We start from the raw sequence: 17,387 nt of genomic DNA, 5'->3' as shown, positions 1-17,387 counted from the left end.
ATGGCCATTACTTTTATTTGTTGTCTTCATTAGTTACACGTATATGCCATTTGATTCCTATTTTTGTAACTGGATACTAGGAAGTTCATTATACCGCACTTGAACTCCTAGGGTTCTGTTGCTATTAGGCCTAGTTGTTGTAGTAATGCATTGACGGTCTGGATATTTTGTCCCAACACTGTTTTTCTTGTGATGCGTTCTCTGCCAAACATGCTTTACGTTGGTACAGCATAGAGTAAGGTTTAAACAGAAATAAAAACATTTCTCTCATGGGCATTTTTGCAAATGTAATTTCTTTTTCATGAGCTGTTTTATGAAAAATGCTTTAATTGCTTAATTGCCACAGATCATAAAGTTACCATCTGGGCTTTAGGGACACATTGAATCCTGGATTAATTTGGCCAAACCCAAGCTCTTTTTGTAGTAATTTAGATTTGCCCAAATCTTTAGGGTTTGCTGGAACACTTCATGTGCTTTTCAAGCTTGGGGCAACTTTTGTTTACACATGATGCTTTTTTGTGATTTCTACATTAGAATATGCAAGTTAGGGTCCATATTCAATTCGGTATTTATCCAAACTTTTTCTGTAGCATTTGGCTGAAACTTACAGTATAAGCAATAAAGACTAAAGACTGCCACTCGGAAATATTGCCGTCTGCAGCAGTTCTTGGCTAGGGAGCAGAGTGCTGTCTTTTAAATCAACGCCTTCTCTTTTAGATTGTTTACCAGCCTATGGATAATGAGCAGAGCATGGGAACAACTGGCCCATGAGCCACTTGTATGCAATGATATCTGCCCTTCACTGTGTACATGGGCAGATTTTGACCTGAAACTGCAGATTTGTATTTTTGGGCTGAAAATTAGCCTTTGTGCACAGACAAGTGGATACCATTGCTTGATTGTCACTTACTGCATCCATGATTATTTGATATCTTTAAAGTGATCTACTGACTGTCTGTCTGATTCAGAACCCTAGTCTAGAGATGGCAGCAAGAGTTCACGTCCACCCAAGGGCTCTATTATTTAGGTGTGTTACTACTACCAGCCACCCACGCTAGTGCTCAGAATGGGATTGTCTGGCAATCTGTGGGTTCTGGCAAATGCCAGAGGGACTGCTATAAGTTGCCACAGACAATTACTATTTATTGGGCTGGTGAGGAGCTGTTTGGCCATCCATGTGGGCTGTTTGGGCCTCTGTGTACCTAAAATGCCAGGGCCTACTTTGATTCTCAGTCCAGTCCTGTCCCAGATGGTACCTGTTCTAGATGGCATAGGAAAGCCATTTTCCTCTTTCCCTGACTCTCAAATGATAGAACTGCCTGGTGCTGGTTAAAGACGTCAGCACCCAGGGCCGGAACTAAGTGTAGGCAGAAGAGGCAGCTGCCTAGGGCGCAATAATAGAGGGGCGCTACCTCTGAAATTGTCCTGCCTACCCCTAGCCAAGTTTGCACCCTTTACTCCACTCCCTCTATGGTGTTCTCCTCCCCGCCCCTCTGTCTCATTCCCCTCCATCGATCTCTCCTTTTTCAAGCGCACACAGGAGGGGGCGTGGTGGCTTGCCAGGTTGCCTTGGGCGCCTGGCCCTGTCCCACAGGTATATGCAACAAAATGACCAAGCACAGGATGGCAATCGACTGCATGTTTATTATCTCAAGTGATGTTCTTTATGATGTATTAAACGTGCAGAGATTCGCCCAGCTTCACTTGCCAGCGTGTTTGGTCATTTTGTTGCATTCCTGTCCTAGATAGGGTTGTCACCTGACTAGGGTTGCCATCTGGCCGGCCTGGCAGCTAAAAATGATGGTTGAGCCCAAAGTTATCAATAAGGAAAAAGGTAAATATATAGGAAGGCCAGTATTATTTTCCAGAAAAGGTGGCACTCCTAGTTGTAGATGGAGCAGTGTCGATGACTTTGTTCTACCTGGCTGTTATCCTGTGAGGGCAGTGACAGGATTCTAAGAATTGCAGACAGTAGCCCTGCACTGGGACACAATCCGTGCCCTGAAAAGGCCATTGAGCATGAAAGGACCCTGTTACGCACACACTTGGCGAAGATAGCCAGCGTCATTTCTGCGCACACACGTGAGTCACGTGACGCCACTATCATTTGCGTGTTCCCTTTTGCAACATGTTTTTCTCACACTTATCCCAAAGCAGACACGCTGCTACGCTACACGCACGGATCTAGACACAGGGGGCACGAGATAAGCACCGATAAACATTTATTAGCCTGCAACCAGACTGGTGTCGTTTCGCTTGGAACCAAATCGCAGCTATCAGAGCGTCAATGTTACCAGCTCGGTGGCTCATTAAAGCACACGCCCAAGCCATACTCTTCGATTGTTTATTACACGGCTGTCGCTGCGTTTCTTGCTCTCACGTTAGCGCGCCACATGCTTGCCCCTAGCACCCTCGACGCACGCTGGACTGGGATTAAAGTAGGCGGAGAAAACGTGCGCTTCCAGAGCTCGTCTTTGCTCTAGGGCGCGTTCTATTGGTCAGGATTATCACGTGATCCCACAGGAAGCGGGAGTTCGGCGGTTCGCTGGCAACTGGGCCCTTTCGCTGTAACGTAGAGAGGAGGGTGGCGGGGGAGATGTCCCTACGCACAACGATGACTCTGAGCTGGTGCAAGCAAACTCCTATGAGCAGTAAGAGGCGTATAGTGCACGTGTACAGTGGTATCGCGGATCTCTCTGAAGATTGCAGTAGCCTCCCGTTCGCTAGTTCTCACTATCATAAACAATGCAGTTAGCCACGTGATGCCGTGTGCTCAGAGCCTCTGCGTGTTAGGAGGAGTTGAGTGGAATCAGTAGACTGGGGTGACATATTAACCTTATATTTTGGTTTTTATCATTTTTTGCTGTATGCCAAGCTATCCTTTGGCCAACCTATTCACACTGGTGCCATTCAAAGTGTGCTTTGTACTGACACTCACTCAAGCAAAGGAACAAGGCGAGAAAAGACACACAGCTTTCAATATTTGCATTCTACTCATTCCTACGTCCATGGCCCTGTTTATTCCCTTATTTATTGTCTCCAAAGGGCATAGTACAAGTAGGGCAGCACTGATCTAAGCAACACTCACAGGCCTTTTCATTTCACTTTAATCCACTCTAATTCTACATTCAGACATTGCACCATATACATTCCACTAGACCTGGGAGACAGATCAAGTCATAGTCGTTTTAAAGTAATACGTATGTCTTATTGAAACTAATATCTGCCTCATTATTAATATTTTTTTCTGTATACTTGACTCTGATACTTGCAACAGTGTAGCAGAATATCAAGGTTGCAGAAACCAAACTGGAGAAGAACTGACATGCTACATTGTTTCACAAGACAGAACCAAAGAACAGAAAGGGATAAACACTGCTTTTAATTACTATTAAACATAAATATAACCTAGAAACAAATTATTCTTTTTTTTTTTTAAAAATAATGTATTTAGGAAGTTGTAGAATATTTTATTTTTAATTGGACCGTATTACAATTTGCAGAGCAAAACGGTCTGCTATATCAAAGCAATGGTTTGTTAAGTAGATGGTAAATGTAAAAATAATGTTGGAGAGCGGTTCATAGAATACTTGTTTGAGGCTGTTTTTTCCCCAGTTTTGATCCACAGGCACGTTGGTTGATAAAGTTATTTGAATGAAGTAACTGTGTAAATCTGATTTAATGCACGAGTCAGTCACTGGCTGTTCATGATATTGTATCAAGGCTTTGTTGTTTGTTTTAGAGCAGGGCAGCCGGTCAAGCTATGTAAACTTAAAGAATAATTTGCTGTGCATGAGTTGTCTTAAGTTGATATTTGTATCCACAGTGGCTGTTCTGAGCTTTTTGTGTCCTAGATAAAAAAACTTGAAGGAAGTGTGTGTGTGTTGACATTGGAATCCCACTTTTGCCTTTATGGCCTGGTAAAGTATTATCATTTGGGGCTCTCTGATGTATCAAATCAGACAATGATTTTAGAGCCGCCAAAAAGTGACAGGTTTGTTGACAGCTGTAGTACATGTTCTGCTCCATATGACAGTCCTATATGTAAGTGCAATAAGTTTATGAATAAACTTCAGATCCAACCAAGTGTGTGTTTTCATCAAAAAGAGGTATGACTTATAAAGTAAGCATGTCTTTTTTATGCCTATTGCTCCTTCTATGCCTATTGCTCCTCACGCAGTAGCTGACTTTACATCTTGCAGAGCTACCGTAAATATTGACAGCCCTTCATACCTAAGAAATAGGACAGCAATGGCTTAGGCTAGTGTCACAGTCAAATTTCTGCCTGTAACATTTCCTATAGGCTTGTTCACTACAGTGAGACTGCAAAAACTGTTTTAGCAAGTTAAGCACTTATACAGAACAAACTTTTTTGTGCTGTTATTTAAGTAGGGATGCAACAAATCCAGGATTTGGTTCAGGATTCAGCCTTTTTCATCAGGATTCAGATTTGGCCAAATCCTTCTGCCAGGGCGAACCAAAATCTAATTTGCATATGCAAATTAGGGGCGGAGAGGGAAATGTTTTACTCTTCCCACCCCTAATTTGCATATGCATAATCAGTTTTGGCTCGGTATTCAGCCAAATCTTTTGCGAAGGTTTTGGGAGTTTGGCCGAATCCAAAATACTGGATTCGGTGCATCCCTAATTTAAAGCATTGTAAGTAATGACTTCTACTGATGCTGATGTACCCTGGGTACTGTCAGGTTTTGTAATGTGCATGACTGTGTTTGCCCTTTGGCTTTTATGTATTTTTTTTTTTATATAATAATATGAAATGTTTTCTTTTTTTTTCTAATTTGCAGGCCCCAATGTTTTGGATGAAGTTGTCGTAGCAGCTTATTAGTTTGAATTCAAGGAGCCATCTTCGCATTTAACCATCATGGAGAATCCCCCAAACTCTTTTCCCAGGGAAGAATGTGGCAGTAAGTCAATAACAACACCAGCTTATTTTGTCATTCTTCAGCAGTCACAAGGCAACGGCAAAAAAGAGGAAGGAATTGTTGTAGCCAACCGTGATGTTTCTTCTGTTGCTCCAGTCATGTCGTCAGGACATGACAAATCAAAATCTAAAACGTTCCTTTCGGCTGAGTGCAAATCGGGAAATATTACATTAACCCTTGATAACAATAATATGTGGAATGAATTTTACCGCTGCAGCACAGAAATGGTTTTAACAAAACAAGGCAGACGGATGTTTCCCTACTGCCGCTACTGGATATCTGGCTTGGACCCATATCAGAAATATATACTTGTCATGGACATCAGCCCTATGGACAACCATCGATACAAGTGGAATGGAAAGTGGTGGGAGGCAGGTGGAAAATCTGAGCCACATGTCCTAGGCAGGGTTTTCATCCACCCTGAATCGCCGTCTACTGGACAGTTTTGGATGCACCAACCGGTTTCTTTTTATAAACTCAAGCTAACCAATAATATTTTGGATCAAGAAGGTCACATCATTTTACACTCCATGCACCGATATCTTCCACGCTTACATTTAGTACCCGCCAACCAGTCCACTGAAGTAATCCAACTTAATGGACCAGATGTCCACACGTTTACTTTTCCTCAGACTGAATTTATAGCTGTTACAGCATACCAAAACTTTCAGATTACCCAGCTTAAAATTGACTGCAACCCTTTTGCCAAGGGATTTAGGGAAGGGGCTATTACAGGAAAACCAGTAAAAGAGGCAAAATCAAAGAACTCTGATCAAGAAAATGATTCTCAAGGACATAAAAGCTATAATGATTCTGAGACTCTAAGGAGGTTGAGAGAGCTATTCAGGGCTCCGGAAAACTCAGATGGGGACACTGAACCTGAAGCATTAAATGCTGAGAATGCTTTCCTCAATTTTAAACATTCACGCTTGTCAAATCCAGATACTCCAAACATAGAATCAGATGGCTTAGACAGGTATAGTATAAAACTTTGGATTATAGTAAAGTGTTGCTGACAAGTTTCTAAATATGATGCACCGTGTACTGGCTGACATGGAGCATAGTCAGATTAAATTTTTCTGACCTCTGTTGATCTACAAAATGACCAATATCCACAGTACGTAGATATGTTAGGATTGTTCACCAAAAGCACAAAGGACACTATATTGCCTTAAACCTATTTTTTATAATTTTCATTTTTGAGTAAAACAAGGCTACTAGCATCTTGGACCTATGTATTTTATATTATCTAAGCACCAAAGACAGGTTAGATTGTGTACGCACAGATATTTAGTTATGAACAGCCTGTTCCTCTAGTTTGCCTGGTTTAAAGTGGTTGTCCACTTACAACTGTTTTGCGTAATGAAAGAAAATATTGTAAGTAACTTTTCGCTTCACTTTACTTTTATCAATATCTATTGCAAATAACATTATAAATACATAAACGGTCAATGTGTATTGGAAATTGCTTTGAATGACATTAAAAAACAGTTGTTGGATGGGGGTGCAAAGAACAAGTTAACGTCTAGTATTATGGAACTTTGATAAAAACTTAATGCCTATGGCAAGGACATTAATTCTATATATGCCACTCACATTTTCCATACGACACAGTAAAACAAAAATTCAGATGTAGTGGTATGGCCTTGCTTTGGCAAGGGTGACCTAATATACACCACAAGACACGTCACGATAAGCATTACAGTATGGAATTGTATTTGATTTGTTGGAGTTCACTAGCTGAATGGTGGCATCTGCACTGTAATGTTCGAAACAATGTCCTTTTAATACTCCTATAGAAGGAATATAGTTAATTGAAAGAGAAATAGAAATGAAAAAGTGAAAGGTATGAAGTTGCTCTGATATTTCAGCTACATTACAAACAATTACTTTTTTTGTGCTGTACAAAATTAGAATCATATAACCATTAAAGTAATGCACCACACCCATTTTGTAGCGGATATTCGTTTGATTAGGGTAGAGCTCAACGAGCATTTTTCATTGGATTGACGGCCGCCGACAAAAAGCACGAGACAAGTCGGATGTAGTCGCACACGTGAAGATATAATTGAACTGAATGAAAAGTTGGAGGTAACAACTACATTACATCTGACAGGACACAACTGTCTGATGTGGACGCAGAAAGCAGCGTCAGACTATGTAGCTGTTAACTCCGACTTTTCATTCAGTCTAATTATATCTTTACGTGTGTGACTCCATTCGACTTGTCACGTGCCTTTTGTTGGCGGTCGTCGATCTGACGAAAAACGTGGAGCTTTACCCTTACTCTTATTTCACATACAACTAGCTGTTCAGCTGTGCTATGTAGTATGCATGTCCCAGTGATTGGTATACTTTATTATCTAGGTGCAGAAAAGCATTTTAGTTTGTCATATGTGTTTTATGATTGTTTATCTGTATTATTGTTTTTTTGTATAGTCCTGCCCAAACTGGTTTTGGCAGCAGTCCATCTGTACTCTCTTCTTTGGATCCCAAAGGAGAAACTAATATTGTAATCAAAGAAGAACCTGTTGATGACTATGACTATAGTCAGGAGCAACCCACAGGGGCCATAAATGTGAAACAAGAATCAGAAGAGGAAGAAACAGATGAGTATTCAAACAGTGATGATGAATACCCCATACTAGAGAGGCATTTCTCACAGTTCAGGAAACAACCACACAGTGAGAGAAAACGTTCTGCAAGTAGTCCTACTGGAGTTGCTAAAGCAAAAATGTTAAAACTCAATAGTGAGAAAATGCCTGTGGTCTACCTGGAGTCATGCTCTATAGCTAAAAGCTCTCTAGCTGTCTCCACCTTGGAAAAGACCATACCTCGGGAGAAATTGCAAAGATTGCTGGCAGAATGTAGACCACCTCCTGAGAGAGAGCTCTGTACTAGCAAGCATATTACCACAGAAGCAAATAAAAGAAACTCAAATAAAGGAAATGACCAAAACCTAAGTAAAAACAAAGCAGACACTCGGCAAATTACTGTAAGCAGTTCTCAAGTACTAAACATTGGGTCTAAGAAACCTCCCATTGTTCTTCCCAAGTCTGCACTAATTCATACTACTGGGTTAAAATATAACTTGTTACCACCAGTGAAAAATAAACGAGGCAGGCCTCGTAAGCAAAAACATGATGAGGCAGAACAGATACTCCCAGATGTTAATCCAGACCTGGAAGATGTGGATGGTGTCCTGTTTGTAGCATTTTCCTCAAAAGTGAGTATATACATTTGTATGTGCTGTAAATAATAAACCATTGATATGAGTTATATAGCAACTTTCTTCTTGATAGGTGGATGGGGAGTTGGTACCATCAATTCTTGTCAATTCTGCTTGACCATCACACTGGTCATTGGCCAAACTCCACAATATCCATTCGAATGGCCTGTAATCTGATGTTGTCCATTGTCTGATGACCTTTAACTTGCTAAAGCCGCCAATGTCTCAAGATGGTTGGGCACAGCCTGCTTTATTGCCTATAATACTTCTGTTGTGTTGTAAATAAGCCACGGAGCATGGCCTATTTACCCAATGGTTGTGGTGTTGACATCACTGGTTACTAGACAACTGAAAATAGCGATTTCTGTTTCAAAAACAGCCCTCTCATTTATTATTTATTGGTGTAGATGTGATTGCCATCTGTCTGCAAAAAAATAGATTCTAACAGTGTTTTTCAGCAAGCCCATGGCAAAAGTTCGAATTTTTACACCACCTAAAATAACATTTTTGTAAAAATCTTAAAATTAAGACTGTATATGAGCAGTTTACAGAATACAGAACCATATATTGTTTTAATTTCAAAGTACCCTGCTAATCCAGATTCTCAGGTTCAAATTGTATATGGATAACATGCAAACGATTTTTATCCTGGTTTATATTTGGCCTTTTGCATGTGAAGTACCTAAAGCCTGTGTTTAATACGGAGCCAGGTCATTATGATTCTACATTATCCTGTAGCTCAGAAGGGCCAGTGAAACTATAAATAAAATGTATTTGAAGATTTGACATTTTTATCTTATTTGAACAACCTCAAACTGAAATTAATCATTCTATGAGGTAATTGTTTCTGAAAAGATTTAATAAATGTTTATCTTTAGGAAGCACTAGATGTTCATACAGAGGGTAAGCCAAAGACAGATCTGTCGTCCAGTTTTTTAGCACTACCAGCGAGTGGAGATAAAGGTATCTGTTTAATTTACTTACATTACTATATTGTCTATTGGTAAAAAATGCTTTCAAAATGTACCAGTCTGTTACATCATGGATCCCAAACTATTGTGAGTATAGGTTGTATTCTGCCAGTCTGTGTTTTTGGCAGATTGTATGTAGTCACTGTGTTGAGACCTGTACTTGCACTTTTTATATCTTTAAATGTATAAAAAAAAACAGGTTATCTAGAACAATGCAAAATGCAATGCATTCACTTGAGGCATATTTATTAAAGTTTGAAATTAGAGCTCACCACAGAATCACTCATCCAATTTCTATTCATTCCTATGGAATTTTAGAAGCATATTTATCAAATAGTGAACTCTTAACTCCATTAATAAATATGCGTCTACAAATCCCATAGGAATTAATAGAAAGTGGGTCACTGAAAGTGAAACACAGCGCGATTAGTCTAACAAGTCAAAACACTGTTTATAGCAAAAGAAAGTGTTGCTTTACACAATTGTGCATATGTCTGACTTACCTGTGTTCAAAGAAACAAGACACAGAATGGGGGGATACTGCTGTTGTCTTGGGCCCCTAGGGTGATTATATCCCATGGGATTAGCGTGGGGCATATAAACAGGGCAGAAGCTGTTTAGTGTATGTAAAGACTTGTGATCATCCTCTGCACCTGGTAGTGCTGCAGACCGTAGAATGTATGGTCTGTGGCACTTTACTCCATTTACCCACAAATGGTAGATTTTACAGTCTGTGGTACTTAAAGGGTTAAATGACCAGTAATACCAAAAAGGAAAAATATTTCACTGAACAGGAATACTAGGCATTTTCAAATTACACCGTAAAAATGATTTCCATCACAGGTTTTGTAATGCATATCATCATATTGCACAGATGATAATAGAAATTATAAAACTGAAGGTTGTTTAATATAAAATTAAACTTTCTAGAAATGGTGAGCAGTTTGTGAAACTGGCGAGTAAGTAGACATTATTTTTCAATTGTATGTTTTAATTTTAATGCTCTGCTTTAATGAACAAGTGGTTGGATTAGTGTAGTAAGTCTTCCAATTGATTTTGTTTTCAGCTACCATAAACAAAATTAGAGAACTTGAAAAGCATCTTGTGGAAGATCTTCAAACAATGAAATACAACCAAGTCATTCACCCTGCACTACAGCAAGGTATAGTTTGTAGATAAGACAATCTTACAAATTGTCAGTTGCTCGATGTGAATGCTTTAATTGTGGTACAGTTGTACAGATTAGAACAAAAATCAAAACCCAGTTGCTTCAAATATATTTGGGACACAGGGACCTTGAGGTATAGTATTCACCAACAGGAGGCAGGACACTAGAGAAGAGGAAGAAAACCCCTTGTCTCTTCCAGATTGATTCAGTTTTTTCTAGTGTCCTCAAGGAGACAGGGCTACACATTTTTTTCTGCAGCCAGTATTACTGGCCCAGGAGTTGTCCAAGAGATCTCCGCTCAGGAGTCCCTTTTGCTTATCGCTGGGACCATTAAGTCTCCGCTGGAGCAGGTCACACAGAGATGCCTGTATCTGTCTCCCACCAAAACAGCTACCCAGCACTAAGATGCAGCGTACAGGTCAGTATGGGCCACTCAGCCTGAAGCGCTACCTGCCCGGCACCCCCTGCTGTGTTGGTCTTCCCTTCCTCTCTTTCTACTTGGCCGAATCGGGATTCAAATTCTCCTACAAACCAGGCTCTCCCTATTATGGTGGCTCAACTCTACTCACCTGAACAAGGGCAGATCCTTCATAGAACCGCACTGGGTAATCCTAACCACGGATGCCAGTTTGCAGGGTTGGGGAGCAGTCATCGCACATCTGTCTGTCCAAGGAACGTGGTCCCAACAGGAATCACTCCTCCATCAACATCTTAGAGCTCAGAGCTGTACGACTAGCCCTCATACACTGACAAGACCAGCTTCAGGAAGGGGCGATCAAGGTACAATCTGACAATGCCGCTACTGTGGCTTACATACACCACCAAGGGGGCACCAGGAGCCGACAAGCCTTGAAAGAAGTTACACATATTCTTCACTGTGCAGAAGCCAACAAGGCTCTCTTAACCGCCATGTTCATTCCCGGCCTACAAAACTGGCAGGCCGACTACCTCAGTCGGCAGAGGATCGACCGGGGGGAATGGTCACTGAACCAAAAGGTATTCCTAGCCATCACCAATCGGTGGGGTCTCCCAGAGGTGGACCTCATGGCATCTCGACAGAACTGCAAAGTCCCTCTATTAATGGCGCGTTGTCAGGATCACTGGCATATTCCTTCCTGCCACTGCCTCTTTTACCGATCAGCGATTCTGATTGCTCCTCACTGGCCACGATGGGCCTGGTTCACCGACCTAGTGAACCTCAGCATTTCGGAAACCTGGCAACTTCCACAGATTCCAGAACTTCTGTCCCAAGGTCCCATTTACCACCCGGACCCAAATTTTCTGAAGTTGAGGGCGTGGCGCTTGAGATGCTAGTTCTCTGTTTTCTTCACCAGTGGTTTCCACAATGCTGACAGCCCGCAAACCTGTATCTGCACAAACTTACCACAGAGTTTGGAGGAAATACCGTGAGTAGTGTTCCCAGTGAAACACTCCAATTGGTTCCACAAGTCCTAGCCTTCCTGCAATCAGGCTTGGACAAGGGTCTGTCTCTCTGTCAGCCCTCTCAGTCCTGTTTCAAAGGAGACTGGCCACCATACCGGATATCTGCACGTACCTACAGGGAGTCACACGCCTTCGTCCACCATAAATGGATCCTCTACCACCTTGGGACCTCAACCTAGTCCTTTTTGCTCTTCAGGTCCCTCCCTTTGAGCCTCTGGTGTCTAACTCTGATCTGGCGTACTTGGAAGACCGTTTTTCTACTCGCTATTGCCTCGGCACAACGAGTTTCAGAGTTAGGGGCACTCTCCAGCCAACAACCCTACTTGGTGTTCCATTCCGACCAGGTGGTGCTTCGTACTATTCCGTCTTTTGTCCCTAAAGTGGTCAGCTCATTTCATATCAACCAAGACATTACTATCACAACCTTCTGTCCCAAGCCACGCACTCCCAAGGAGGTGGCGCTTCATTTAGTGGATCCAGTTAGGGCCGTTAAATTTTTACCTGGAAATCAGATCCTCACAGGCACTTCTGGTCCTAACATCAGGGCCTAACAAGGGAGCGGCAGCATCCAAAGCCACCATCTCTCACTGGATTAGAGAAGCTATTTGCAGAGCCTATGTGACATGGGGGAAGTCTCTACCTCCGCGGATAACAGCTCATTCTTCCAAGGGGATCAGTACTTCCTGTGCCTTTAGGAACCAAGCCTCAGCTGAACAGGTGTGCCGAGCGGCTACCTGGTCTTCCATTCATTACTTCACAAAATTCTGTTGCTCGAAGTCTTTGTGGCATCTGACACACGCTTTGGCAGAACGGTGCTACAAGCCGCAGTTGTTTAGATATTGTGGCCTCGCATCTTCCCACCCTATATCGAAGGGACAGCTTTGGTATGTCCCCAAGGTCCCTGTGTCCCACAGACGACGAATTTGTGATAACCACCGTTGAATCCCTTTCTCTGGGGATGTCTGTGGGACACAGGGCTTCCCTCCCAGAAGTGGTTAAGTTCTGCTAGTTCCCTCTCGTTGTTAAACAAAACTGAATCAATCAGGAAGTGATGAGGGGTATAGCAGCAGGGTGGAGGGGTTTTCTTCCTCTTCTCCCTACTGGTGGATACTATACCCCAAGGTCCCTGTGTCCAACAGACATCTCCAGAGAAAGGGGTTTAATGGTGAGTATCACAAATTTTAAGTGGTGTGCATATGTACAATCCATCAACAACAAAAAACAATACAGTGCCCTTACTGGAAGGGGTAAATGTATTCATTTTACAATTGTGATTTTGCTAAATCTTGATTGCCTTTTTTGTTTGGGTCACAATTTTTTTTACTAAAACCATGAAAAAATCTTACCACCTAAAACCTGCTGAGATTTTTTTTCCAATTTGGTTGGGAAAAGTAATGCAATAGCAGGTTAAAAAACACAATTGCAAAAGCTACATTTTGTCGTGATTCACCTGAAATGTAAATTGATAACTGTGCCCCTTAATGTCTGTTAAACGTGCATACTTTTATTGTGGATGATAAAATGAATTGGATTTTAATATTTTAATCTTGCAGTGGGACTGAAACTGAACATTGTAGACCCTACGATGAGCATTGATCTGCGTTACTTAGGAGTACAGCTTCCTTTACCATACATCACGAGAAATGTAACATGGGACAGCTATGAATCATGTGCTCAAGGTGAATATTTTTTTGGAACTTCATAATAATTATGATACACCTTTTTTCTACATGAGGAATTTATTAACGGAATAGTAACATCAAAATATTTGTATATTTGCGCTAGTAAAACTGCTGTGTTTGCTTCAGAAACACTACTATTGTTTATATAAATGAGCTGCTGTGTAGCAATGGAGAAAAGGCTCAGGTTACACAGCAGATAGCAGCTCTGTAGAACATAATGGTGTTATCTGTTATCCACTATTTAACCTATGCCATAGCACATTTTTTTGATAGATATTCTGTGACATTCCACCCTCTTTACAATGCCAAACCTTTACCTGAATTCCCAGAAAACGGTATGAGGAGCACAAAAAGAGAGGAATGAGAGAAACAATTGTAGTAACACTAACTTAATACCATTTAATTAAACTGTATGTGCAATCAATATGCTGTTGCTGGAGTATGCAGGGCAGAAAAAAGCCTCACAAATCTTACATTAAGTAGCATTTAATCTCCCTCCTTTCCCATTTAGTACATTCTTTCTTCTCTAATGTGTGTGCAGAGTCTTGAGTGGCTGTGAGCAAGAACTGAATTATGGAGTGTTGATATTTGCTTTAAATCTTGTGGTGATGTGAATTATTATTATGTTATTCATGCAAATGTATGTGTTCTTTTCACAATGTGTGGGTATGTAAGAGTTCCCATCTTAGAGGAAATAGTCCCATTATCCCTCAACTTTTTTAAACAATGTGCAACAAATTCTGATCTACACATGCTTTACCAATTTACATTTATATTGTATTACATATATACAGTGCGGGCGACCGTGTGTAAGGGTGCAAACTGCATTATGGTTTGCTCAGTATGGTTGCTATATGAATGCATGTGACGACACATACATGTGTATAACTATCAAAAGTTGTGGCACTATATTGAGTTTCATAGCATGGCCCACAGTACCAGAAGTTCCCGCCCAGTGAGGGTGACCTAGTGCAGGCAGGGGGCATTTTTTTAAAAAACATGGTTTCCCTCAACCAGAGTGCGGGTTCTATTAGCCTGCGCCTCCAGTGGGATAGACCATTTTTGGATGATGTGTACGCTTTAAATAAATATCAAACCACTGAGTTTTGTAAGCTGTAATTCAAATTCAAGTTTTAGCTCTAAAAAAAAAAATGCATAAAAATTCAGATTCAAATGTTCATAAATCAACCCCCTAATCTTTTGGCCTTTTTGAATGTCAAAAGATACTTGCAGCCAAGATGCATAAATAGAGAAAGCCTTCTTATCACATCTGTCTTTGCTTATAATATTCTGTGCACCGTAACATTTTATCTACTGAGTCAGAATCATCATGCCCGTATATTCAAGTTTTGTTGTTTATTTTTTTCAGCTTCTAGATCTCTGTTTGTCTCCAGAACTGGCAAAACAACTGATTACACAAAGATAAAAGGCTGGAAAGATAAATTCTCAACAAGTTCCATGCCATCCTCCTCTGACAATCACATTTCAAAACCATTGATCAGTGGTATGTATGCCATCTATTATATTGTTTTAGAAAATGTAGAAGTTTCAAGCGTGTACAATGAAATGCCCCTTCAAATTTTCCAATGCAGACTCTGCATACTCAGAAGCAGCAAACAGAAAACTGCTGCTTGTTTTAATTAATAATAGATACTAGTAGATAATTAACATTACCGGTATACAACTCCCTTCCTTTAACCCTCTCGTGTAATGGTTTTGTTAGCACGAGTCCATGGTGTGTGTGTGTGTGTTTTTTTTATTATTATTATTGTTTTTGAGATTAAAACATAAGGATAAAAAGTATGTTCATCCATATTTATGAAAAAAAGTGGAGTTTATTACCTCTTTAATAAATAGTAACATTACCCATGCTTTTTATATTGTATAGGTAAGAGTTCTGAAAGCTCTCTTAAGAATCGCTCTGCTTTCTGTAGTGATGAATTAGATGAATATCTTGAGAATGAGGCCAGACTCATGGAAACTTCTGGTGGCATTACACAAAATGAGAGAGAGCCACCAGTTATTAGCTGGCTTCCAGCTGAAAGTACCAGTTCTGTAAAGAACATAGATACTTTGCTACAAAGGCAAATTTCCGAGCCATCATTTTCCTCAAATGCATCAAAAACACACGCAAAAAGAAAACGAACCAAGATGCCAGGCAAGGCTTCAACGCCAAAAACAAAAGCAAAACAATCCATGGAGTCTGAGAATATAAAGGGCAATCCTGTTGCTTCTGAAACAGGTGTGACCTCTATTAAGCATCTTTTGGAATCTGATAAGGTTATTCCAGGGATACCCAGTCTTGTACCATCCATAGAAGAGACCTTGTTGCCCAGTATACGCCAAGTCCAGCTACCAAATCAGCAACCTCCGTTACGTTCTTATGGATTTTCCAAAGCACATATGAAACTTTTGGATATGGAGGAGAGTACCCTCTGGAAAGGGAAACCACGCACTTACATTACAGAGGAGCGTGCAGATATCGGTTTGGTTGTCCTCCTTACTGCACAGGTAATCTGCCTTTTAATTGCACTTGTATTACTAGACTGAGTGTCAGGATATAGAAGAAATTTTTACAACTTGTTAGCCTGGCAACTTTTAAGATTAGATCAATATGTTATTATTTACATTAATATGAGAAAACCCATGAGCACTGACTATTTATATTATATGTCATGTTATTATATTACTCTCTCGTCTCAGGGGGACACAGACACTGGAGGGTTAACACTACCTTCAGGGAGTAAAGGACACTAAAAAAACTAGAACTTCGACAGCCCTCCCAGGGGGCTAGCCCACCTATCACAGCAGGCTACACCCCTCCAGGAGGCTGTCACTTCCCAGAACATTAACAAGCTTTTTATAACAATGGAGGTAACAGGAACTGCCCAAGGTTGCACCTTAGGTTAACTAAACAGATTTTCCCATTGAAGGGGATGCTGGCACCCCAAGAGGACCAGGACTTTATGCCCCTACCAGAGGCACTCCACCTCCAGGCTTGATACAACATAGGGACGGGCGTGCCTGTGTCCCCCTTTCGATGAGGAGAGAAAAGGATTTCACAGGTAAGACAAAAATCCCTCTTACTCTCTCATCTCAGGGGGACACACGTACTGGATAGACGTTTAAAAGTAGTCCCCCGAAGGGTGGGCATAATCAAGCCTGAGCCTGTACTGCATCCTGTATCACCTTCCTGCCAAAGACTGCCGCTGCTTAGAAGGCGACAAGCACCTGCTAAAATCGGGTGAAGGTATGAATGGAAGACCAGGTGGCAGCCTTGCAAATCTGTTCCACAGAAGACATGTTCCGTGCTGCCCAGGAGGCTGCCACTGAACAAGTTGTGGGCTCTGACCCTGATTGGAGAGGGCTTACCTGCGATCTGGTAAGTTCTGGAGATCGTGGCTTTGATCCACCTAGCAAGGGTGGTTTTGGAGGCCCTGAGACCCTTAGGTGGGCCTGCGGGGATGACCAGGAGGGCATTGCGTCTTCTGAATGGTTCGGATCTGTGGACGTAGTATTTGAGAGGTGTAACTACATCCAGAGAATGGAGAGCGGTCTCCTAGGTTGTGGACAAAAGGATGCAACCACAATGTCCTGGTTTAGGAGGTAGGCTGAAACCACCTTGGGTAGAAAGGAGGGTAGGGGCGGCCTTGTCACCTTGGAAAGGTGAGCTGCATGAGAGGGGTGCCAGCTCAGAAACCCTCCTGCCTGAGGTAATTGCTAGCAGGAATAAGGCCTCCCAGGTTAGAAGAGTATCTGAAGCCTGAGCGAGGGGCTCAAACGGCAGACCCTGGAGGGCAACTAGTACCAGTTGAGGTCCCAGCCTGGGACAGGAAAACAAATGGGAGGGGCGACATGGGCGACCCCCTGGAGGAGGTCCGGATAGACCCTTATCCAGGCCCTGCTGGAGAAAGGCAAGGATGTGTGAGATGCTGTAGCGATGCGGGGGGG

The 17,387-nt window shown here is 41.6% G+C and overlaps 1 protein-coding gene across 4 annotated transcripts in view; it reads left to right on the top strand.

Moving 5' to 3' along the window:
- The first annotated feature begins 2,092 nt into the window (after positions 1 to 2,092).
- The window catches only part of mga.L (MGA, MAX dimerization protein L homeolog), a 56,897-nt gene continuing 41,602 nt past the window's right edge, over positions 2,093 to 17,387 (top strand). For 2 of the 4 annotated variants that reach the window (XM_018231041.2, XM_018231039.2), the window contains exons 1-8: positions 2,093 to 2,651; positions 4,806 to 5,919; positions 7,383 to 8,169; positions 9,051 to 9,135; positions 10,210 to 10,305; positions 13,308 to 13,433; positions 14,806 to 14,940; positions 15,325 to 15,947. In XM_018231041.2, the coding sequence (XP_018086530.1) occupies positions 4,883 to 5,919; positions 7,383 to 8,169; positions 9,051 to 9,135; positions 10,210 to 10,305; positions 13,308 to 13,433; positions 14,806 to 14,940; positions 15,325 to 15,947 (2,889 nt within the window). In that variant the 5' untranslated portion in view covers positions 2,093 to 2,651; positions 4,806 to 4,882. Of the gene's footprint in view, positions 2,823 to 4,805; positions 5,920 to 7,382; positions 8,170 to 9,050; positions 9,136 to 10,209; positions 10,306 to 13,307; positions 13,434 to 14,805; positions 14,941 to 15,324; positions 15,948 to 17,387 lie in introns of all 4 variants that reach the window. The other 2 variants (XM_041573255.1, XM_018231040.2) reach the window with 2 other exon arrangements.

Source organism: Xenopus laevis, chromosome 8L (assembly GCF_017654675.1).
Source record: "Xenopus laevis strain J_2021 chromosome 8L, Xenopus_laevis_v10.1, whole genome shotgun sequence".
NCBI lineage: Eukaryota > Metazoa > Chordata > Amphibia > Anura > Pipidae > Xenopus > Xenopus laevis.
This window is presented reverse-complemented; position numbering and strand designations above follow the sequence as displayed.